Genomic DNA, 24,474 nt, shown 5'->3' with positions numbered 1-24,474 from the left:
TCCCTTTCTCACCTCCTTGCTCCCTCTGTGTCCCTGTTCACTGATCAAAAGGAAACCTAATTCAGAGTAGGACAGTATGAATGCAAATGACACCTGATCCCCACACATACACCATCCCAAAACAGGACATAGGCAGTGAACAGTATCACAACTGTTAGGGGGCAGGGTAGGCACTGACAACTGTTACTAGGTTTAGCATTGTGGACATAGAGTGGCTGCAGATTTCACAGTTCAGCCAATAGATTGAATAAATTTCCATCTGTAGCTATTTGTAGGACTTCATGCTAACATTGAATGTTTAACCAGAGAGTATTGCATGATATTAAAATACATATGAATATATGATATCAAAGAATAAAGTATTTCTGTAGAGGTATTTACATTTGGATGGGAGATATAATTTGGGTGTGCAGCCTGTGATACACCCATTGTGCATTGTATACATATACAGTGAAGGAAAAAAATATTTTATCCCCCTGCTGATTTTGTACTTTTGCCCACTGACAAATTTTAATTATAGGTTTATTTTACTCAGTGAAATAAGTATTTGTGATCCCCTATCAGTTAATCAGATTCAAAACTCTCCACCATGGCCAAGACCAAAGAGCTGTCCAAAGATGTCAGGGACAAGATTGTAGATCTACACAAGGCTGGAATGGGCTACAAGACCATCGCCAAGCAGCTTGGTGAGAAGATGACAACAGTTGGTGCGATTATTCGCAAATGGAAGAAACACAAAATAACTGTCAATTTCCCTCATTCTGGGGCTCCATGCAAGTTCTCACCTTGTGGAGTTTCAATGATCATGAGAACGGTGATGCCCAGAACCACACAGGAGGATCTTGTCAATGATCTCAAGGCAGCTGGGACCATAGTAACCAGAAAACAATTGGTTACACACTACACCGTGAAGGACTGAAATCCTGCAGCACCTGCAAGGTCCCCATGCTCAAGAAAGCACATGTACAGGCCCGTCTGAAGTCTGCCAGTGAACATCTGAATGACAGGCTGAAAAAGTTGTGGTCAGATGAGACCAAAGTGTAGCTATTTGGCATTAACTCAGCTCGTCGTGTTTGGAGGAGGAGGAATGCTGCCTATGACCCCAAGAACACCATCCCCACCGTCAAACATGAAGGTGGAAACATTATGCTTTGGGGGTGTTTTTCTGCTAAGGGGACAGGACAAGGGACAATGGATGGGGCCATGTACTGTCAAATCTTGAGTGAGAACCTCCTTCCCTCAGCCAGGGCATTGAAAATGGGTCGTGGATGGGTATTCTAGCACGACAATGACCCAAAACAAATGGCCAAGGCAACAAAGGATTGACTCAAGAAGAAGCACATAATGGTCCTGGAATGGCCTAGCCGGTCTCCAGACTTTAATCCCAAAGAAAATCTGTGGAGGGAGCTGAAGGTCAGCCTCGAATGCTTAACGACTTGGAGAGGATCTGCAAAGAGGAGTGGGACAAAATCCCTCCTGATATGTGTGCAAACTACAAGAAACATCTGACCTCTGTGAGAGGGTTTTGCCACTAAGTCATGTTTTGCAAAGGGGTCAAATACTTATTTTACTGAGTAAAATGCAAATCAATTTATAATTTATTTGAAATGCGTTATTCTGGATTTTTTTGTTGTTCAGCAGGGGATCACATATTTTTTTCCTTCACTGTAGGTATGAAAAATGCACTGATGAATACATTATTGTACATCTAGTCCTTGGTCTGCAAGCATAACACTTGCAATCATGTGGGTGATGTAACTAATACCAAACCGGGGATGTCTAAACAGCCCTGGTATCTGTATTTGGTCATGTGGTATATGTAACCCCTTCAGTCCCCTATGGACGTTCCGGTACGTCCATAAAACGAAACCGCTATGAAAGAAGGAAGAGGTAAGAGATGGGGAGAATGGGGTATAAGGGCAGTGCATGTGTATATATATGTGTTTGTAAGCTTGTGTGTGTGTATGGGCAGGTGTGTGTAAGAGCAGTATAGGTATTTGTAAGCTGCTGTGTAAAGGCAGGTGTGTGTGTGTGTGTGAAGGCAGTGTATGTGTGTGTGTTAGGTCAGTGTATATGTGTGTGTGTGTGTGTAAGGGCAGTGTATGTGTGTGTATATGTGTGTGTGTGTGTGTAAGGGCAGTGTATGTGTATATGTGTGTGTGTAAGGGCAATGTCTGTGTATATGTGTGTTTATGGGAAGTCGTGTGTAAGGGCAGTGCGTGTTCAGCCAGCATCATGGAAGCAGTATGTCTGGCTGAGCCTCATGTGTACTGTGGTTAACACCAGATTATGTGACAGGTATTAGTTGTGGATTACAACTCCCATGATGCCTAGTCATCGTGGACACCTATGTTTCTACAGTTAACTGCATGTCCCATAATGCTTAGCCAGCATCATGGAAGTAATATATCTGACTGAGCCTCATGAGAATTCAATTGAATGTGTTGGTTATTTTTCATAAGCATGACTGTGCTGACAAAAATGAAGTGTGTTTTAAGTGGCGATGCAAGCTTGACATTGTAAAGTGTAATTGCTTGTATTGGCGAGTTCCGCGAGAGCGATTAAAAAAAAAGTGTCCCTCTTTCACATTTTGAAATGTTGGGAGGTATGGTACTCGTAGCAACCTAAATACTGACTCAGTATCTACTTTAGCTAAAAATGAACCCTTGCCACAAGACCTCACCCATACTAAAGCATCCTCAAAAGACACATATTTAACCAGAAATGTTTCTCTCCCTATCTGATAATTTAGTGATTCCCTTTTTGGAAAGGACAAATGTTGAATTAACCTGAATGAACCAAACTCCTTTTTGGCTTCCACCCTCCCCAACAATTCTGTAACTCCTTCTTACCTTCTTATCATCTTCCACTGACTTTAAGGTATTGACCCAAACAATATAATTTTCAGTATACAACAGGACTCTGAAACCTTCATTAAAACCTTCAAATAAAAGTTTAGCCATCCGTCTGTTTGGATAACTGCTTAAAAAAAAGCCTTTCACTGGTGTCATTGCTTTTTTGAACCTGTTCTCTGCCTGCTTGACGTTTTTACCTGTTTTTACGAAAATACCTATAAGCTGCTTGACTGCCTGCACAAAATGTACATTTGTGTTTAATTTTGAATGAATTCAACAACTTACACTGAGATTCATTAAAAGCCCAGCACTCACCTTTCCGCCATACTTGTTGAACATCCCTAAATTGCTTCCTACTACTAGATGCGTATCTCTGAGGTAACAATATACTAACCCATGTCCTAACATCTTTCATTCCCCACTTTAAGCTCCGGCTATGCGGTCCCATGATGTCGGTGGGCAGTCCCATTTAAATGGGAAATGGAGGAGGAGCGGGGCATGTCAAGACCCTGCTCCCGCGACCCGGGGGATTCGGGTCTTGACCCGGAGAACCGGTGAAGCAGTGCTGGAGCGTTCCCAGGTATGATTATAATTGAACCATGACATCCCATCAAAACTTTGGTAAGCTTATGACACTGACTCTATAAACCTGAACTCATATTCTTATGTTTTCTACAATACACACTAGAGAAAATACAAAATGCTTGCTGCCAGTTGTTGAATGACCTAGGTACAGGCCTTCTCCTATCATCCTCTGTATCTGGCTTAATTAAAATTTCTTTGGAAGTAGGGAGCAATGATAAAATATTCATATACTCATCACTCAAATTTTTCTCTTTTACAGCTTTTGTTAAATGAAAACCTAAAAGGGACATTTTGCAAGATAATGCTTCTTTCATATAGGCTTCATTAATCATATTTAACTTTAATTAACTGAACCTGCACCCTTCCAAGCCTGAGCTGCATAGGGCCCTGCCATTCCTTTAACAAATTAAACAAACAACTTTCTACCTCACTTAACTTGGCACTTACCCTCTGCAACATCAGCTCTGCCTTGCCCTTGAGACGTTCCTGGTTGATCAGTTTCTTCTTGCAGTTCTGGCCTGGATGCTGCCAGTGACCCCTGCATCTTTGGTCCAACAATCTTCCTCTGAAGCTGCCTTCTCTTCTTGCAAAGTTGTTTTCCACTTACAATGCTGGAAGCTCGCCTCTTCTCCCTTGTAATCGCCTTCTTTCCTCGACTTCCACATTCAGTGTCATCTTCTGACATTACTGCAAACTTGACAGCTTCCCTCAATGTTTTCCTCAGTTCCCGCAGGACTTGCCTATCATACGGCATTGATAGACCATCTTCCCCCACTATGGACTCCTCCTCCGCTATGTCTCCTACCGCCTCCCAGGTATCTTTCAGCTCTTCAGCATGGGGGGGGGGGGGACATCAGACAGGACCTCAGCCATTCTTTGAAGCCCTTCTTCTCAGCATGTCTTCCGCCGTTTTCTTTGATAATATTTACTAATGGCACCCCATTGCTATAGGAAACAAGGAATTCAATGTCACTAAGACAAACCTATACATTAGGTAAAGTGCACATCTAAACTTCCAATGTTTCCTAAGAGAACGGGCCTTAATCAGTCCTTGGTCTTGTTTTAGATTTAGGATAGTTTTATGACTGTATCTATAACAAGGGGACATCCTCTACGGCTGGAGGAAAGAAGTTTTCTACACCACCACAGACGGGGGTTATTTACAGTAAGAGCGGTGAGATTATGGAACTCTCTGCCAGAGGAAGTGGTAATGGTAAACTCAATAAAAGAGTTCAAAAGGAGCCTGGACGTGTTTTTTGAAAGCAATAATATTACAAGTTATGGATATTAGATTAATAGGGACAGAACGTTGATCCAGGGATTTATTCTGGTTTTTTGCCTTCCTCTGGATGAACACAGTAGGGACACAATATGTATATAGGTTGAACTTGATGGACTTTGGTCTTTTTTCAACCTTATGAACTATGTTACTATGTTATGCCTATCCCATTACATTTCCTAAGCAGAACTACCAGTGATGTCAGGTTTACTGTTCGTTTGAAGTGTTTCAATGAAACTTAACAGGTGTAGACATTAGTTTTGCTACTATATGTATGTATTTAATTTGCATGGCGAGTCATAAAACTTCACATACAAATTTCTGACATACTATGATTTAAATTAGTTGGTTCTTCAGGTCATTTATGATATTAGTAGAGCTGCAACACCTAATCGACAAAATCGCTAATAATTGATAATGGAAATCATTGTCAACGATTTTCATTATTGATTAGTTGAATCGATTTTATCGAATAAAAGATGAGGGTTTTTTCAGAGCAAATGCTCTGAAAAATACCCCTGATTTTATAAGATTAAGATGCGGATCCCCGCAGCACTGCAGGGGACCTGGGTAGTCTTCTCTGTTAGCTGGTGGACAATGTGCGCAGACAACCTCCGCTACTGCCCTCCACTTCCGCAGGGGCTCCTATTTTAGAGTGCCAGCATGAAATGATGTTCCAGTGCTCCACCACAGAAGCTCCAACAAAAGTGGGGGGCAGCAGCAAAGGCTGTCTACCAGCTGCCCCCCACTAGACACCAGGGAGTCTGGAGCATGGGGGCAAGTCTGGGCAGAGTGGTGTATCAGGGGGTATAAGGCTTATCTGGGGGGGCAGAGTAACATATAGGGGAGTATAAGGCATATCAGGGGGCACAGTGGCATGTCAGTGGCATATAGGAGGGTATAAGGCATACTAGGGGGCACAATGGCATATAGGGGGTATAGGGCATATCTGGGGCAGAGTGGTATATAAGGGGGTATAAGGCATATCTGGGGGGCAGAGCCTGGGGGCAGATGTGTATAACTGGGGTTGTCAGGTTGGCAAATAAAAGAAAATAAAAACAAAAAAATCATTTTTCTCAATCATAGTTTTTATTAAATATGAAAAAGAGTTAACATTAATTAATAGTAACTAGTAAAACATTTTCCTATAGGGTAGTATATTCAGGCTTTTTCTTTTTTTCCTAAGTTAATATTAAAATTTGGGGGGGGGTCGAGCTCCAGTGTGAATGGTTGAGTGGCTGTAGTTTTATATGAAGTGTTTAGGAAGGGACCTAGGGACACTAGAGATTGGTTGTCCCCGATCCTTTCCATTTTTCTTGTCTTTTTCTTTCTCGTTTATTGTTTGCTGAATTTTGATTGTGATGTACATTTTAAGCTTATAAGAAGCTAATTGTATAACAAATAAAAGAAAGAGGAGCACGATTTGTGTCCCATTGAAAACCTGAGGCCAAGATCCTGCGTACAAGGCAGATGCCTACTAGGAATTTAAAAAAACGAGGAAAAAAAAACCCCCAATGGAATAAAGTGAATTAAAACTTATTCCTCATGGATACAAAAGGAATAAGTTATTTCCCGCTACTCAGTCATCCTGCATTCAGGCGTGAATAAATCTGTAGTAACCCTGATTCTTAAAAACATTCCCTGCCATTAAAATTGTTCATATGAAACAAACCCTGAGCACAGTGGCGGATCTACCGGGGTCGCAGGGGTCGCGACTGCGACCGGGCCCCGGCGGCAGGGGGGCCCAAGCCAAGGGGCCGCCCGAAATCTTTTTTACGTTTTTTTTTTTTTTTAAATAAGCCGCAGGGGCGTCCAACATGTGGCCCGCGGGCCAAATGCGGCCCGCGAGACCTCGAGGTGCGGCCCGCGTAAGATCGGCAGCCAGGGCAACCGATCTTACACGAGCCGCACCTCAAGCCCTGCTACTTACTTGTGGGAGGGTCTTCTGGACAGCACAGAGGAAGCGGAGTTCACGTGACTTCCTACTTCCTCTGTGCTTTAGCAGAGAAGGCAGAGGGAGGCCGCGCCCCCTGCTGAAGTCTGTGAGCGGCATCGAGGGAGCTGCAGTACAGGTAAGGGGGTGGGGAGGGTGTTTGAATGAGTGTGTGTGATTGAGGGAATGAATCTGTGAATTAATGATTATATGAATAAATGTGTGTGTGTGTGTGTGTGTGTGTTAGCATGGATGTGTAAGTGCTGGAACCTAGGCATGATGGGACTGTGATTGCTGTTAGCAATCACACTCCTATCATGCCAAGTCAGCCAGTACATGCTGAAACCTGGCCAGCTGCCCCCCTTGTGTAGTGATAATGCCAGCAGTATGGGGTCTGCACTTACAGCCACCCTGTACCAGCATGTACTGGCTGACTTGGCATGATAGGAGTGTGATTGCTAACAGCAATCACAGTCCCATAATGCCTAGATTCCAGCATTTACTGGATGGATGTGTAAGTGCTGGAACCTAGGCATGATGGGACTGTGATTGCTGTTAGCAATCACACTCCTATCATGCCAAGTCAGCCAGTACATGCTGAAACCTGGCTAGCTGCTCCCCTTGTGTATTGATGCTGCCAGCAGTATGGGGTCTGCACATCACTTACAGCCATCCTGTACCAGCGTGTATTGACTGACTTGGCATGATAGGAGTGTGATTGCTAACAGCAATCAGAGTCCCATCATGCCTAGGTTCCAGCATTTACTGGATGGATGTGTAAGTGCTGGAACCTAGGCATGATGGGACTGTGATTGCTGTTAGCAATCACACTCCTATCATGCCAAGTCAGCCAGTACATGCTGAAACCTGGCCAGCTGCCCCCCTTGTGTAGTGATAATGCCAGCAGTATGGGGTCTGCACTTACAGCCACCCTGTACCAGCATGTACTGGCTGACTTGGCATGATAGGAGTGTGATTGCTAACAGCAATCACAGTCCCATAATGCCTAGATTCCAGCATTTACTGGATGGATGTGTAAGTGCTGGAACCTAGGCATGATGGGACTGTGATTGCTGTTAGCAATCACACTCCTATCATGCCAAGTCAGCCAGTACATGCTGAAACCTGGCTAGCTGCTCCCCTTGTGTATTGATGCTGCCAGCAGTATGGGGTCTGCACATCACTTACAGCCACCCTGTACCAGCATGTACTGGCTGACTTGGCATGATAGGAGTGTGATTGCTAACAGCAATCACAGTGAGCACAGTCCCATCATGCCTAGGTACCAGCATTTACTGGTTGCCTAGGCTAACAGCAATCACACTCCTATCATGCCAAGTCATATTGCTAATTTTGTCCAATTGCGTGTTACCTACTTTTATTAAACATGTGAGTTTTTATTAGTATTTTTAAAGGTGGGGGTCATTTTCGGTTTTGTCTAAGTGAACCCTGAATGTTTTGGTCCAGAATTTTCATTTTAGTTCATCCCTAGAATAAATCTAGGGAATCCTGAATTTGTAGTCGCAAAACTTTCAAGGCCCAGAAATCAGTGAGAGGAAGAGTAAAGGTTTTGTGTCATTTTACTTTATTTTAATCTGCATATTTTATTAAAGGCCATATTTTTTGTCACAGTGAAAAATGAGTGCGGCCCGCGCACGTATACAATTCTGATGAAGTGGCCCACTGCAGAAAAAACTTGGACACTCCTGGATTATGCCCTTTGTACATGCGCCCCTTTTTCTTTGATTATGATTCAATATGTAAATTGAATTTGTTGAATTAGTTGAAAAAAAATTGTTGGGTAAAAATCATGTTTTTTGTGGGGGGGTGAGGGGGCCCTTAACAGATTCTCGCACCCGGGCCCTGAGGCATCTAGTTACGCCCCTGCCTGAGCAGCAGGAATTAACCAATTCTTCCCATGAATAAATTAGTTTTAATATTTTCCAGTAAGACTTAAGTCTTAATTTACTTAATTTCATTACTGTTTGCGTCCAATAGAGACACACTTACGAGGTCCGATAGTGACAACAGCTATTTTACTTGATTAGATAAAAAAAAAAAACTAGCCATGTATTCTGAGTGGAAAAACATTATCTTAAATTTTCATTGTACCCCTACTCATTCAAATAACGGTTTACAATATGCTTCATACATAAACTACTCTAAGTTTTGTTCATTTTTATTTTCACATATAGGGTCATATTTCCATCAAGAAGCATAGACAAAACCACATCCACCTGGCAGCATTAACAACCGGAACGCTTTATCTTCCCGTCAAACATTGCATCAGCATGTGATCTTTGAAGCTTCCGCAGCAGTCTGTAAACCAATCGGCATGGATGGTGTGCGCATGCGCAGTGTATGCCGGTAGCTGTAGGCCTTGTTCTCTGTACTTGCTGTGTAATCGGCATCTTCGTTTTTCAAGTCCGGTGTAAGATCGTTCACTCATACCGTTAGGAACATGTTTCTAACGCGTTCAGAGTATGACAGGTAAGTGTACGTTTTTTATGGAAATAAGTAGTTGGGATGCTGAGTCATGAGTGGGAATTTCAGTGACGGTGGCTTGTAGTTTTAATGTTATTCACGTTCTGTATCATATTTTCGCTTCGGTGGCCATGGATGGGCAAGTGTTTTGTAATATACACGTAACCGGGCTACTAAACTGAGTCCATGCAGGCGTTTGCTGGTCCATTTACATTGGGATCTATTCACACACACTCTTTCTATTACAGTTGGTTGCATTCTTAAAATTTGATAGTGTATAAGGAATGGACAGACAGTATTTGGGACTTAGGTATCCGTATAACGATGGTGAGAGGAAGTTTTATGCAAACCGTGGGGGGTGGCATGTGCCATTTTGGAGGGAGGCAATGCAGGGTGGCATGTGCCATTATACAAGGGATGGTTTGTGTCACTTGCCTGAGGGAAGGCACATGTTGCTGTAGTAGTGTGAAACACTGGTCGGGTCTCAGAGTAAATCATGCTATGCTGAAGGGCAGGTGTAATAATGAATAATGAGATAAATATCATGTTCAACTTGTTTTTTATTTTTTTTGTTTCTTTTTCCTTAGAGGAGTCAACACATTCTCTCCAGAGGGCAGACTCTTCCAAGTAGAATATGCTATAGAGGCCATAAAGGTAGTAATTACATTTTAATTGTCCCTCCTCTCTTGTTCTAGATTATCTAATGTTTTTTGTCCTCCGGTTGGAATAGAAAATGAAAGTGATCTTATCTGTCCCAAGATGTCTAGGGTTGTTGGTTCCCTCGTGCAGAGGAAATTGACTTCGCATATCAGACTGATATGTAGGTGGAGATTTTTCCTCTGTAATGACACAAAAGAGCTAAAATTTGAGATTTTTAAATTAAATATAGTCAGTCCGATTCTTGTTACGCTAATTATTGTTTCAAATGGAAATGCATTGACTGCACGACTAGGTCTGCTTTTATGTATTTGTTTTTTAATGTACTGACATACACAAAGTTATACATTTGTGTAGTTTTTTTTTTCTTCTTAAACTAAAAGGTAATTTAGATTTTTTTAGTATCCATTGTACCTTGTACAAAAACATTTGACAGCAGATAAGAAACATTCATCCCATCTAGTGTGCCTGTTTTGAAGTCTGAAACCTTAATCAGTTCTTTTTGTCCTAGATTCATAAAAGCCATATGCCTATCCTGTGCATGCATTTATGAATCCTTATAAATGTATTAGCCTCTACTACCTCTTTCCTGAGATCCAGTTATATAATAAAGCGTTTTTATATATATATAACACAAACCCTTAACGGTATCCCCGTAATATTCTTAGCAATTTTTGATTATAGGCAAAGTTTTTAAAAGAGAACACACCAGGGTCAGCTATCATGTCACTACTTCTAGGTGCCTCTCATATTTCTCAACCAACATTGGCTTGAGGAGTAGACTGTTGAGATTAATTAAAGTTGTAGTTAAACTTCACAGATGGGAAGCTACATGCTGGCTACTTGTGTACTTAAAATATTCTTTGTATATTCCAAGGCTACGTGAAACTACAGACACAATTCATCAACATATTTAGTTCATTAAAGTAAGGTTCTCAACAAATTGCACTTAATAGCAATGTTGCCAAACCACAATATCTCAACAGATATATCCAAGTCTTTGCTGTGGGTTGAACTTTGTGATGTACTCTTGGAGTTAGGGGAGTGTTTACTACTACTACTGATAATAAAATATTATTATTAAGTAGACCCACCTTTCCCATGATTGCCTTTCTTACTTGTTTTCTTGTTTTTCAGTGTTGTATGTACAGCATTATTTAAATAAAATGAACTTGAATAATAAACATGCTTAAATTGTATTTCTGCATTATTTCAGCTTGGCTCAACAGCTATTGGCATTCAGACATCAGAGGGTGTATGTCTTGCAGTTGAAAAGAGAATTACATCACCACTGATGGAGCCCAGCAGCATTGAGAAGATTGTAGAAATAGATGGTCACATAGGTTAGTTGCCATCATGCCAGATGATTAAACATCAGCCTTTTCCAGCTAGAATAGTCATTTATAACATTATAAATGTGTATATAATATATTTGGGCTGCAACTAACAATTATTTTCATAATTGATTAGTTAGCTGATTATTTTTTCGATTAATCGGATAAAAAAATGTAATTTTTTCATTTATTTAAAATAATTTAACAAACAGCAGAATAAAAAAAAAACTTTGAGAAAAATTATTATTTTTTGTTTTATATAGCGCCATAAAATTCCGTAGCTCTGTACAATGGGTAGACAGGACATAACAAGTAGTATGTAACATAACAAACTGACTAACGGAGACAACGGGTGAGGAGGGCCCTGCTTACAGTCTAGAGGGATTTAGGGTGTATTACACAATAGGTAAAAGGTAAAAGTGCCGTTGTTAGGGATGGATCAGCCACACTAGTGAAAGTATTGCAGGAGAGGGACTAGGAAAGGTGAGCTAAAGGAAAATGGGAGGGTGTTAATGTGCTATGTTGTAAGAATTCTTAAAGAAGTGGGTGTTGAGGGATTTTCTGAAGGAAAAAAGGCACGGAGAAAGACGGATAGGCCGGGGGAGAGCATTCCAGAGGATAGGAGCAGCCCTTGAGTAATCTTGTAAGTGTGCATGAGAGCTAGAAATTAAAGGAGAGGATAGAAGGAGATCATTGGAATAGCGGAGAGACCGGTTAGGAGTGTATTTAGAGATGAGTGAGGAGATGTAGGGAGGGGAACCGCTGTGAAGGGCTTTGAAAGTAAGAGTGAGGATTTTGAAATGAATCATGACTCGCACAGGCAGCCAGTGAAGAGACTGACAGAGGGGACAAACGTAAGTAAAGCGATGTGAGAGGAAGATAAGTCTGACAGCAGCATTCATGGTGGATTGTAGAGGGGTGAGACGGTTAAGAGGGAGACCAGCTAAGACGGAGTTACAGTAATCAAGACGGGGAATAATCAGGGCATGGACAAGAGCTGTAGTGGCATGCTGTGTTAGGAAGGGACGGATGCGGGCGATGTAGATGGAGACAACGGTTTTTAGAGACAGACTTTATATGGGGTGTGAACGAAAGGTCGGAGTCAAGGGTGACACCAAGACAGCATGCATGAGTAGAAGGGGAGATGATAGTACCATTAACATTGAAGGAGATTGATGGGGGAATCTTAGCATTGGAGGGAGGGAAGATGAGGAGTTCAGTTCTGGAGAGGTTAAGTTTCAAGAAACGTGCAGACATCCAGGTAGAGACAGATGCAAGGCAGTTAGTTACATGATCTAAGACAGGGGGAGAGAGATCAGGGGAGGATAGATAGATCTGGGTGTCATCCGCATACAGGTGGTATTGAAAGCCAAAGGATGAGATCAATTTGCCAAAGGAGGAAGTGTAAAGAGAGAACAGAAGGGGTCCTAAAACTGAGCCTTGGGGTACCCCAACTGAGAGAGGCAGGGGAGGGGAAGTGTTACTGGAGACAGAGATGCACGTTTGAGCCCGGGCTTGCCACATATGCCACATGTGCCCCCCAAATATGCCTTATAATTGCGGCCCCCCCCACCCGACTTACCCCCGTGCTCCAGACTCCTTTGTGTCTAGTAGGGGCAGCGGGTGAGCGTCTGCGCGATGTGCGTAGACAGCCTCTGCTTCTGGCTGGCACTTTCGTTGGCGCTTCTATGACTGAGCACCGGAAGGTCATGCGACATCGCACAGACGCCCACCCTTTGCCAGAGAGAATGATCCGGGTCCCCTGCAGCGCTGTGGCGGATCCTCCTCTCTGGTAGTTGGCGAACGTTGCACAATGCGCGCAGACCGCCTCCGCCTGGGCTTCAATGGTGGAGTACCGGAAAGTTCCCGTCACGATGGTGCTCCATCAAAGAAGCCCCGGCGGAAGTGGAGGACAGTAGCTGAGGTTGTCTGTGCGAATCGCACAGACGCCCGCCGGCTGCCAGAGAGGAGCATGTGGGAGAGGAGGATCCTGCAGCGCTGCGGGGGATCTGGATCTTAGTGTTATTATCCAACCTCTATTTGAGGTCGGATCATAAAACGAGGGGTATTCTTCAGGGCATTTGCTCTGAAAAAAACCCTCATCTTATAATCGATAAAATCCATTATGAAATTCGTTGGCAATGATTTTCATTATTGATTATTTGTTGCAGCCGTAATATATATATATATATATATATATATATATATATATATATATATATATATATATATATATATATATATATATATAAAAAATGTGTGTGTGTGTGTGTGTGTACGCACGTTACACATACTCTTGTTCGGAGGCTACTTACAAACAAGCTAAAGGATACAATTCCACTTCAAATACACCCACTGTTGGAGGTTAATAGGTGGAAGGGATTAGTAGTGCACCTAATATAAATCAGACTTCTGCTTAATTTTTATCTGACATAAATTGGTGGATTAGAAAAAAAAAAAGTCCACTCGTCTATGAATGCAATCGTAACTGAAGATTTGCATTTTGGTCTTTAGCGTGCTGCAAAGAATTTAACAATCATCTCCTTTCTCCTTAGGTTGTGCCATGAGCGGATTAATTGCAGATGCAAAGACTTTAATTGATAAAGCTCGAGTGGAGACACAGGTATCAGGAGGGCTATATGTTTGTTCTCATTTTGCTTTAACTAGGAATGCTTTACTTTATGTATAGTGAAGATGTATTTGACTTGGAAATGCAAAAATTGAGAATTATAACAAATCCCCTTTATGTTCTGTCCAGAATCATTGGTTTACTTACAATGAAACTATGACTGTGGAGAGTGTCACTCAAGCTGTTTCTAACCTTGCCCTGCAGTTTGGCGAAGAGGATGCTGATCCTGGAGCCATGGTTAGTACATGGCTTGTGTGTTCTGATAAAAACTAGCATGTTTCTAAACCTTTTCTTAATTATTATTATTGTCATTAGTGATTATGAGTACCATTTGAATGCTTGTTAGTATTGATATGTCATGCATCAACATGTGCTGTAGATACAAACTAGGAGCATATTAGGGCTGCCGATAACTATTATTTTCATAATCGATAAAAAAAAATTATTTTTTATTTAAAATAATTTAATAAACAAACGGGATGTTAAAAACAAACAGCAGAATAAAAAAACTTTGATAAAAATGTATTTCTTGTTTTGTTTTTTTTTTTCCCCCAACCTGCCCCCCCCCAGTTCTGCACAATTGAGCCCAGGCTTGCCACACTGCCTCCCACATATGCCACTCCACCCTCCCCACATATGCCTTATACCCCCTGATATGTCACTCCGCCCTCCCCACATATGCCTTATACCCCCAGATATGTCATAGTGCCCTCATAGATTCACAGACTTATTCACAGCACACTGACACAATACTTTTATAAATAAGTACAGGATTAATCTTCACTGCCCCCAGGATTTAGATTCCCCTTAGTTTTCCCCCTTTACCTCTAACTGCACCTTAAGTTAACCTTATTTAATTAAATTAACCCTGAAGACCCCATTAACCATAACTGCCCCTAAATTAACCCCCACTTCCCCTAACTTTCAGCAGCCCAAATATTAATCTTATACTCAGTTAGAGCCGTGTGGATGCTATAGGGAAATGGGCGGGGCCAATCGGCAGTAACTGCAGGGAGGGACTGGGAGAAAAGGGGCGGGGCAAATCGGGACTGTAAGTAGTAACTGCTGTGAGTCACACTGAATGAAATGTATTATAAAACGAGGGGTATTTTTCATAGCATTTGTGCTGAAAAAACCCTTGTATTATAATCAATAAAAATCGGTTCAACTAACCGATAATGAAATTCGTTGGCAACGATTTTCATTATCGATTTATTATGGATTTTGTCGATTAGTTGTTGCAGCCCTAGAGCATATACATTTCTTTAAAATAAGTATTTTTTTGTTATTACATTATTTTATTTTTGGCTATTGAGAGTTCTTGGTGTATTGACCAATACACACTGTTTTTAGCACAACCACATTCGTGAGCATTTTCTCATGTTTCAGTCTCGTCCATTTGGAGTGGCTCTGCTGTTCGGAGGAGCGGATGAGAAAGGGCCCCAATTGTAAGTATCGTCTAGGGTGCATCACTGTTCTGAACATTGTTTTTTGTCTTGCCTGTCAATATAGTCTTATTTAAATATACTTATCTATTATCTACCTAATTTATAGATTCCACATGGATCCCTCTGGAACATTTGTACAGTGTGATGCAAGAGCCATTGGCTCAGCCTCTGAGGGAGCTCAGAGTTCGTTGCAGGAAGTTTATCACAAGGTAAATGGCACGTTTTCATTTTAAAGCTTATGTGCAGCACAGATGTTTTTAGAAAGCCACATGCGTTTGGTAAATGCTGTCAATGTATCGTAACTCACTCTGACTTTCCCTTCACAAAGACCATGACGCTGAAAGAAGCCATTAAGTCTTCCCTCACCATACTAAAGCAAGTGATGGAGGAGAAGCTGAACGCAACAAACATTGAGGTAAATTGTGTTGTGAACCATTTAAATGGGTCTTTGTAACAGATATGCTTGTGTAGTTGGTGAAGCTGAAAATAAATACATTAAAGATTAAAAATAACATTTCAAAAACAATTTGCCTTTATTTTAACCCCTTAAGGACCAGGCTGTTTTTTATTTTTTCTACCCTTTGGGGCCCAAGTCTGTTTTGACACTTTTGCAGGGGTTGTGTTTAGATATTATTTTCTCCTTACCCATTTAGTATACCCACGCAAGTTATATATTACCGTATTTGCTCTACGCGATTCGTGTAGACAACTTCCACTCTACGCGAATCGTGTAGAGCTCTACACGCTGCCCGGACTAAGCACCGGGGACTCAGATGCAGGGGACCTGGATCCTCCTGTGTTATGCCTCCCCCCAACTTACCGGTGCTTCTGAGTCCCCGGTGCTTAGTCCGGGCAGCGTGTAGAGCTCTACGCGATTCGCGTAGAGTGGAAGTTGTCTACACGAATCGCGTAGAGCTCTACACGCTGCCGGGACTAAGCACCGGTAAGTTTGGGGGAGGGAGTGTTAAATGGGGGGGGGGCATAAGCCATTTCTGGAGGCAGAGTGCTTTGTGAAATGCCTTTTAACCCCCTTAATGCCACTCTGCCTCCAGAAATGCCTTATGCCACATTGCCCCATAATATGCCTTTTAACCCCCTAAATGCCAGAGTGGCATATAGGGGGTATAAGGCATTTCTGGAGGCAGAGTGGCACATAGGAGGTTAAAAGGCATATCATGGGGCACAGTGGTATTTAGAGGGTTAAAAGGCATATCATGGGGCACAGTGGCATATATGGGGTATAAGGCATTTCTGAGGCAGAGTGGTAAGCCTGGGGGCAGATGTGCATAACTGGGGGGCAGGTTGAAATAAAAACAAAATATTTTTCTCTATCATAGCTTTTATTAACAAACAATTGTTCACATAGTTTACATGAATTAACATTTACTGTTAAAACTTTTTTCCTATAGGGTCCGTATTTGCTCGATTATAAGACGACCCCCCAAAATCTGAATATTAATTTAAGAAAAAAAAGAAAAAGCCTGAATATAAGACATATTCAGGCTTTTTCTTTTTTTTCTTAAATTAATATTCAGATTTTGGGGGGTCGTCTTATAATCGAGCAAATACGGTATATTTTTTCAGGACAAGAAGGGCTTTCTTCAGATACTATTTTTTGATCATATCTAATTTCCTATAAAAATAAAATATGAGGAAAAATTTTTTTCACTTTCATTTGAAAAATCTTTTTCTCATCCAAAGAAGCTAATGACAAAAACTGCTAAATAGATTCATTTGTCCTGGGTTTAAAAATACCTAATGTTTTTTTGCTTTTTTCTGTAAGTCATTGGGCAATAATTACAAGTAGCGTTTTGCTATTTCGAAACTCTTAAAACTCTTTTAAAATGGGCGTCCGCCACCATACGGTGTACGGACGTTGACGCCCCAAGAGGGGCCGGACATGGCTCCTGATGCGGATCTTGGTGTTGCTGAATGCCTCGACCTCAAGGCATTTTAGCAACACCTTTTAAGCAAAGCGAGTGATCGTAGATCACGTTCCAAGCTTGTTTAATGAAATGACGTGCCAGGCACATCATTGGTCGTTACCTGGCCGTTTGTGTCTGACGTGCCATTGGGCGTTACGAGGTTAACAGATTTTGCAAAAATGTTTTCATGCAGCTACATGTTATCTGATATTCTATGTATACGCTTGGCATATACCCTGATCCTCCAGTCATACTGCCTGTGGTAAATTATGGAATGGCTTGACCACCCAGCTGGACAATGACTAATGAAAGTGTGTGAAGGAAAAGACTTCATTAGCATTGCCATAAAGAATAAGTTCAATGTGGTGTTTGAGCAAGGAAAATCTCCCAAAATATCACATGACTGACACAAATGGCACCCCCAGGTCTGCAGATAAAGGACATTTATTGGGATAAAGCCAATGCTAACCTACATTACTGTATTTCATGATCAAGAAAGATTGTTTTAAATCCATAAAGGCTAACCTTTCCAAGATTTTGTTAACTGTAGTGATTGTCATAAAGGTAAAAAAAACCCCTTTTTTCTGATCTAAGGATACTTTTGCTTTTAGAGGGGAAAATATCTTCAGGATATCAGTGGCGCTCAAATTACATAGTGGATAATTGGGGATTATTCTAGCTCTGTGCCCGAATAATCTGAATTTTATTAAAGACAGGAGGCGAATATTTTGCATATCTTCCTTTACTTAGACCTCACAGCAGCAAAGGAGAAAAAACAATGTAAACAAATAACCAATCAGAGACAGTCCTAGCATATATAAGTCCCATTCAGCAAGACTGCCTCCTCTTCCTTTGGTATGGAACCGAACGCAGAAGACGAAACTTGAAAACTGGAACGAGGAGATCATAGAGAAAAAACCACGGAGGAAACTGCAGTCCAAGCCTGACCATCCACAACTGGAATTCCTGGACACAGGTCTTCCGGACGCACCGCAGCAGAGAACGGATTACGCTGAAACAGAGAGAAAAACCATAACAGTATCTGGAGATGGGACCGCATGTAACATATACAATCATAAGCGCGGTACAATCTTAAAATCTCTAAAAATAAATTAAATATAAATTCTACACATAATAATAGACAAAAAAAACACCAGAAAAGGAGTTCTAAAATAAAACATTCCGGGTCAGGGAAAGATGGGTGGGAAAAATATTCGCCTACTGTCTTTAATAAAATTCAGATTATTCGGGCACAGAGCTAGAATAATCCCCAATTTTATAGCGTGACAGGAGGCTCATATTTTGCATTTTTAACGCTTAGAAAAAAGAGAATCCGCCGCATGATCAACTGGGTGACAATAGAAACGACGAAAAGTAGATTCCCTGGACCAATCGGCCGCACGCATGATATCTTGCAACGAACTGCCCATCTGGAAAGCTTGAGCGGCTGCGGCACCTCTAACCGAATGAGCACCAAACAGAGGGTCCACTCCTGCAAGAGAGAGAACCCAACGGATCCACCGTGCTAAGGTGGGCGAAGAGACCGGGCGATACGGGCTTGCATAAGAAATTAACAGTTGGGGTGCCCTAAAAACTCTGTGAACTGCAGTTCTATCAAGATAAGCTTGAAGACAACGAACAACACAGAGAAGGGGTTCCGAAGGGAAAAAAGGGTAAGAGACGGAACTCGAAAGTGACTTAGTACGACGCGAAATTTGAAAACAAACGCCATCCGGAGAAAAAGTCAGCGAATTAAAATCCAACGCCCGGACATCGGAAACTCTGCGAAATGAAACCAAACACAAAAGAGTGGTAAGTTTAGCGGATAAGTGCCGCATCGAAAGTTCCGAATTATCCGCCCAGGACTTGAACAAGTTTAGCACCAGGGAGACGTCCCAGAAATGGGAATACCGAGGAGCAGGGGGTCTAGAAAGACGCATCCCTCGCAAAAGACGGCAAATCAAGGGGTCCCTACCGATCGGAAGACCTGATATGGGAACGTGAGCAGCCGAGATGGCAGAGCGGGTCACGTTGATGGTACGGTACGATTTTCCTTGGGAAAAAAGTGCCGACAAAAAGTTGATAACGTCCATCACAGGGGCTGTAAAGGGATCACCTTGTTGAGCCATACACCAGCTACTCCACTTGTTCCAAGCGGAGGAGTAGGCGCGTCTAGTACCGGGAGCCCAGGATTCGCGGAGTAGGTCTCTAGCTGAGTCTGATAGGCCTGGTAGATTCCAGGAACCCCTGAAATCGACCATGCCACCAGAGAAAGACGATGATCGACCACCAGAGGATGTGGGGAGTCCTCCGGGTCTCGAAGGAGAAAAGTACTCCACGGAAGGATGAGGAAATCCCTGTAGGACATTTCCAAGAGAGCCGGGAACCAGGGTTGAGCTGGCCACAGGGGCGAAACTAACACAAGGGAAATCACCTGTCGTCGCACTTGGTGGATCACGCGAGAGAGCATTGAAAAAGGAGGGAACGCATAAGAACCCGTCTGAGGCCAGGTCTGAGAGAAAGCGTCCGTCGCTGTTGCTTCCGGATCCGGAAGCCAACTGAAGAAGGATGGAAGTTGGAAGTTCCATCTGGACGCGAAGAGATCCACTGAGAGTGGACCCCGACGAAGAGCGATTCTCGAGAAAACATGCCTGTCTAGCATCCAGTCGCTGGCATCTCTCCAGGATCGGGAGAACCAATCTGCTGTCAAGTTGCTCGCTCCCGGAAGGTACTCCGCTGACAGAGAGATTTGCCTGTGAAGACAGAACTGAAAGAGGTCCCTGGTCAGATTGGATAGACGTTTCGACCGAGCTCCACCGAGACGGTTGATATAGCGCACCGCGGACACATTGTCCATGCGCAGTAAAATGGAACAATGAGAAAGGTCCTTGGAAAAACTGCGTACCGCAAAAGATCCGGCTATAAGTTCCAAGCAATTGATGTGTAAAGTGACGCTCGTCCCGTGACCAGCGGCCTCCGGTTGCGGAATCTGCGCAAGAGGCGCCCCAGCCCCACAGACTGGCGTCTGATTCCAAGACAAAGTCTGGTCTGGTTCCGAAAATGGCTGTGCCATTCCATGCTTCCATGTGCTTGAGCCACCAATTAAGTTCCAGACGTACATCTGACTGGAGGGGAACCAATTGATCGTAAGATTGGAGAGCCCGAAGATGTCTGGCTTTCAGGCGTTGCATGGCCCGATAGTAAAGGGGGCCCGGAAAAATTGCTTGAATAGAAGAAGATAAAAGGCCTACTATTCTTGCAAGATGTCTCAAGGAGATGTATTCCAGGCGAATAACTTTCCTGATCTCTTTTTTTGATGTTCGCTATTTTGGAAGAAGGGAGCTTGAGAAGGGAATTGATGGAATCTATCTCGAAGCCCAGAAAAGTAATCAACTGTGTCGGGGCGATGACCGACTTCTGGAGGTTCACAATGAACCCCAAAGCCTGAAGCCAGCCGATAACCCAGGTTGTTTGAAACCGCAGTCGTCTCGGGTCTGAGTGGAAGAGCAAGATGTCGTCGAGGTAGATGATCGAACGAACACCCCGAGCTCGAAAGAAGGCCATGACAGGCTTCATTAGCTTCGTGAAGCACCACGGAGCTGAGCTCAAACCGAACGGAAGGCAAGTGAATTGCCACAGATGGGAATTCCATATGAACTGAAGAAACTGTCGGCAGTCTGGGTGGATCGGTACTGTAAGGTACGCATCCTTTAGGTCCAGTCTGGTAAACCAATCGCCTTCTCTTAGAAGGTCTCGAAGCATATGAATCCCTTCCATTTTGAAGTGACGGTAAACTACATATTCGTTTAGGAATTTCAAATTTATGACTGGACGATTTTCCCCTGATTTTTTGCGAACAAGGAATATGTTGCTGATAAAACCCTGGGGGCCAGGTGACCTCTGGATTGCACCTTTGACTTTGAGAAGTGCTATTTCTTGGTCGATGAGACTTTGTGTCTCTCGATTGACAACTAAGGGGGCGGGGGGGTGGGCCTGAGACGGGGTGGACACAAAGTCTATGGAAAAACCCTGTATCGTCTGGAGGACCCAATTGTCTGAGGTAATGAGGTGCCAACAGTGGGAAAAGAATGCGAGACGAGCCGCAGGGAGCACGGGAGGAAGGAAAGAAGATAGTATTGGAGGACTTACCAGATGAAAATCTTGTTCGTCCACGTCCACCTCTGCCACGACCTCTCTGGAGCCCTCTGGAAGCGGGAAACGGAGTCAGAAAGGTGGGATTATATTGGGGTGTGGAAACCGGACTGTAGCTGTATCTAGGGCCAGTGAAGGTTCCACGGCTGGCAGCACGGCCCCGCTGTCTGCCAGCCCGGTGAAAAACACCTTGTGCTTGAAATACTTTCTTAAGAGAAGTCTCGACCTTATTGATTGTGGTGTAATTACCCGCATGTTTGCGTAACTCAGAAATAAAGGGATCCCCAAATAATTTGCCATCGGCTTTGGGACCAAGTTCTTTATCAGCCATATCGGCCAGCCGGGGGTCAATTCTAAGCAGCGCTGCCTTGCGACGTTCGGCTGAAATTGCCGCGTTGGCGTTGCCTAACAGGCATAACCCCCGCTGTACCCAATCTTTGATTAGTCCTGGGTCAAGGGGAGAATTTTGGGCTGTTGCCTCATCAGCCAGCACAAAAATCTGAGTCATAGGACCAGAAACATCTAATAATTTATCCTGTGCGGATTTCAAACCCTTCTCCAAACCCCTACGTGGGTCTCTACCCTTTTTGTTCATATACGTGACCATGAAAGAATCGAATTCTGGGGTGGCCGTAACTTTGCCCGGGATAGTGGGACGAGGGCATTCGGCCCTAAGTTTATTGCGCACCTCTTTATCTAAGGCCTTGCGCATCCAGACCTGCAAATAGCGGGCTATATGGTCTGGAGGTGTCCACTCAGCCGACCTAGGGTGGCGAATAAAACGGGGGTCAAATAGGGTTTCACCCTGAGGGGTGTAAACTAGGTCTGCTTCCGAAGGATCTGCGCATTGTAATGCAGCCTCTGAACTGGTTAAGGGCTCACCTGAACCAAGTTCCTGGGTCAACAGAAAATTTGAATCCTCATCAGAGGAATAATCACGGGCATCTCCCGAGGGAGGTGTATAATCCGGTGCATCCCCCGAAGGGTTTGCTAATGTGGAAGGTCCTGCCGAAGCATGATCTGCGCGGCGTTTGGCACGTTTAGCCGGACCTTTGCCTTTATTGGCATGAGCGCTAGATCCTTTCCAAGGTCTTTTGGGAGGTGGGGACCCTGCAGAGCTCTCTGAATCAGAACCTGAGGGTTGAGACAAGGAGACCTGAGGAATGGTGGATGCCGGCAGGGCCGGGGTTAAATTGGCCAGAGCCTCTTTAATTGCCACCTGAATCCAGGCTTGGATATCAGCAGGGGGAGCATTAGAGCCAGAAGCTGTATCAGCCATGATGTTTTTTTGATTTCTCAAATATAATATAGAGGCAAGAATAAATGTGTTAGGGATAATTATCTAAATTCCCAAATCTGAAAGCAGGGGTAAAAATTGTGAGGCTCACTCACAGGAGAAGGATTATAGGAATTAATGGCACAGATTAATCTCAGGGCTCACCTGAAATAGAGACTGAATGTAGCTATAATACCACCAACACTAAAACACCACAGAAAAACGCGGGAAGGAAAAACGTATTATATAAAAGGCACTATGCCCCCACCAAGATGGCCGCCGCAAGTTCCGAAATTAACAAAGGAACAAGCTAGGTGGAAACCATTAACATGATGAGAAAGCTAGTGCTCTCCCAACCCCAAACGCTATACTAAAAACGAAAAAACTAAATTGAAAACCTGTAAAAAACGGACCAAAAGGTCCGTTTTTTACAACTCAGGGCATCCAAGATGGCCGCCGAAATATCGCGAGATTAAAGATGGCGGCCGCGAGATCCAAGATGGAGACCAGAGACAGAGAAAATGACTGTTAAAGAACACAGAGATGGAGGTGAGAGCCCTGGACAGAAGCAGGGAAGTCAGAGGAAAAATAATGAAGGTAAACTAGGGGGAAAAAACTACCAGGGGGAGGGAGAAAGTTCTAAATAAAACATATGTTTAGGCAGAGATGTATATCTATAAATAACAATAATTTGGTAATAAAATTTAAATAATAGCCGTGCATGAAAAAGTGGGTAGCAAATGTCTCAGAAGACAAAACAGCACACAAAGATCACCCACTAGACAAATAAAAGAAATGTGACTGACCTGCGTGAGGAGCAGCAAAGGAAGAGGAGGCAGTCTTGCTGAATGGGACTTATATATGCTAGGACTGTCTCTGATTGGTTATTTGTTTACATTGTTTTTTCTCCTTTGCTGCTGTGAGGTCTAAGTAAAGGAAGATATGCAAAATATGAGCCTCCTGTTACGCTATAAAATTTTACAATTTACTCTTTTGTCAAAAATACAAATCCGGGTTATCCTCATAGATATTGTAGGTTGAATTTACTTAAATGACTTCCATGACAATGTCCCTACGTGAATGAAAACATATTACTCGTGTTTGTGCACCTTTTTACAATTTCTTTCCTTGCTTTACGTGCCTTTTCTAGTTGAGAACATGGAAGCATATTTCTCCCCTAACCTGAGAATGTTGTCTTCTCTGCAGAAGGGGGTGCGGAAATTTTTCCAGGGAGCTATTCTAGTGGGAGGTGGCTATATTTGGGGTATTGCAAAAGCATAGAATCCTCTTTGACATCCATCACACTCACAGCAGCTGTTCAACCCATCTCCTTCCCTGCTGACTTCCCTTGTTTTCCTCTCACAGCTTGCAACGATAGAGCCTGGGAAGAAGTTTCACATGTACTGCAAGGAGGAGCTGGAGGAGGTGATAAAGGACATCTAAGCATCACGAGTCCTTCACAGATTGCGACCAGGCCTTGCTGTTCCCCATTTTTTTTTTAAAAATCTCATTCTCTGTATATAAATGGAGCTGACCATCACCAGTAATAAACGTTTTCTTCAGTTGGAGCCTTTGTTGATGGTGTAGTTGTTTTGAAATGTCATATTTACAACATTTAGATTACTCGAGAACATATAAGAGAGTAACCTACCTAAATATACTGAGTGGCACTAGACTTTAGGGTGCTCATTGTAACACAAGCAATTTAACCCCTTCACTCCCTTTAGCGGTCCTTAAAATGTTGCAAGAAATCAATTAGGTCATACAGCAACTTTGTTGCACTGGCAGGGACATCGCAACTACATTGGAGATCAGGCAGTCTCTTGACAGCCCGGACTATCACCTGTCATATTTGGCTTTCTGCTGACTGGTCGTGTGTAACTGCACTCATTTAAGGAATGCTTTATTACATGCTCT

The 24,474-nt window shown here is 43.0% G+C and overlaps 1 protein-coding gene across 1 annotated transcript; it reads left to right on the top strand.

Annotated features, from left to right (window-relative positions):
* Nucleotides 1–9,113: 9,113 nt before the first annotated feature.
* Nucleotides 9,114–24,000, top strand: LOC149287869 (proteasome subunit alpha type-5-like). Its single transcript, XM_089492320.1, has 9 exons — nucleotides 9,114–9,142; nucleotides 9,724–9,790; nucleotides 11,010–11,136; nucleotides 13,683–13,750; nucleotides 13,886–13,993; nucleotides 15,146–15,204; nucleotides 15,311–15,413; nucleotides 15,533–15,619; nucleotides 23,923–24,000. Exons 1-9 carry the CDS (start codon nucleotides 9,114–9,116, stop codon nucleotides 23,998–24,000), a joined length of 726 nt encoding a protein of 241 aa, XP_089348446.1.
* Nucleotides 24,001–24,474: the final 474 nt, after the last annotated feature.

This window comes from Sceloporus occidentalis, unplaced genomic scaffold (genome assembly GCF_023333645.1).
Source record: "Sceloporus occidentalis isolate IW3139 unplaced genomic scaffold, rSceOcc1.0.p SCAF_55, whole genome shotgun sequence".
In the NCBI taxonomy this organism is placed as follows: Eukaryota; Metazoa; Chordata; class Lepidosauria; order Squamata; family Phrynosomatidae; genus Sceloporus; species Sceloporus occidentalis.
This window is presented reverse-complemented; position numbering and strand designations above follow the sequence as displayed.

Excerpts from the sequence above, each read along its gene's own strand:
- LOC149287869 (XM_089492320.1), top strand. The coding sequence starts at position 9,114 with ATGTTTCTAACGCGTTCAGAGTATGACAG. Across the intron at positions 15,205-15,310 it reads GATGAGAAAGGGCCCCAATT|ATTCCACATGGATCCCTCTG; the intron begins GTAAGTATCGTC and ends CCTAATTTATAG. Across the intron at positions 15,414-15,532 it reads TGCAGGAAGTTTATCACAAG|ACCATGACGCTGAAAGAAGC; the intron begins GTAAATGGCACG and ends CCCTTCACAAAG.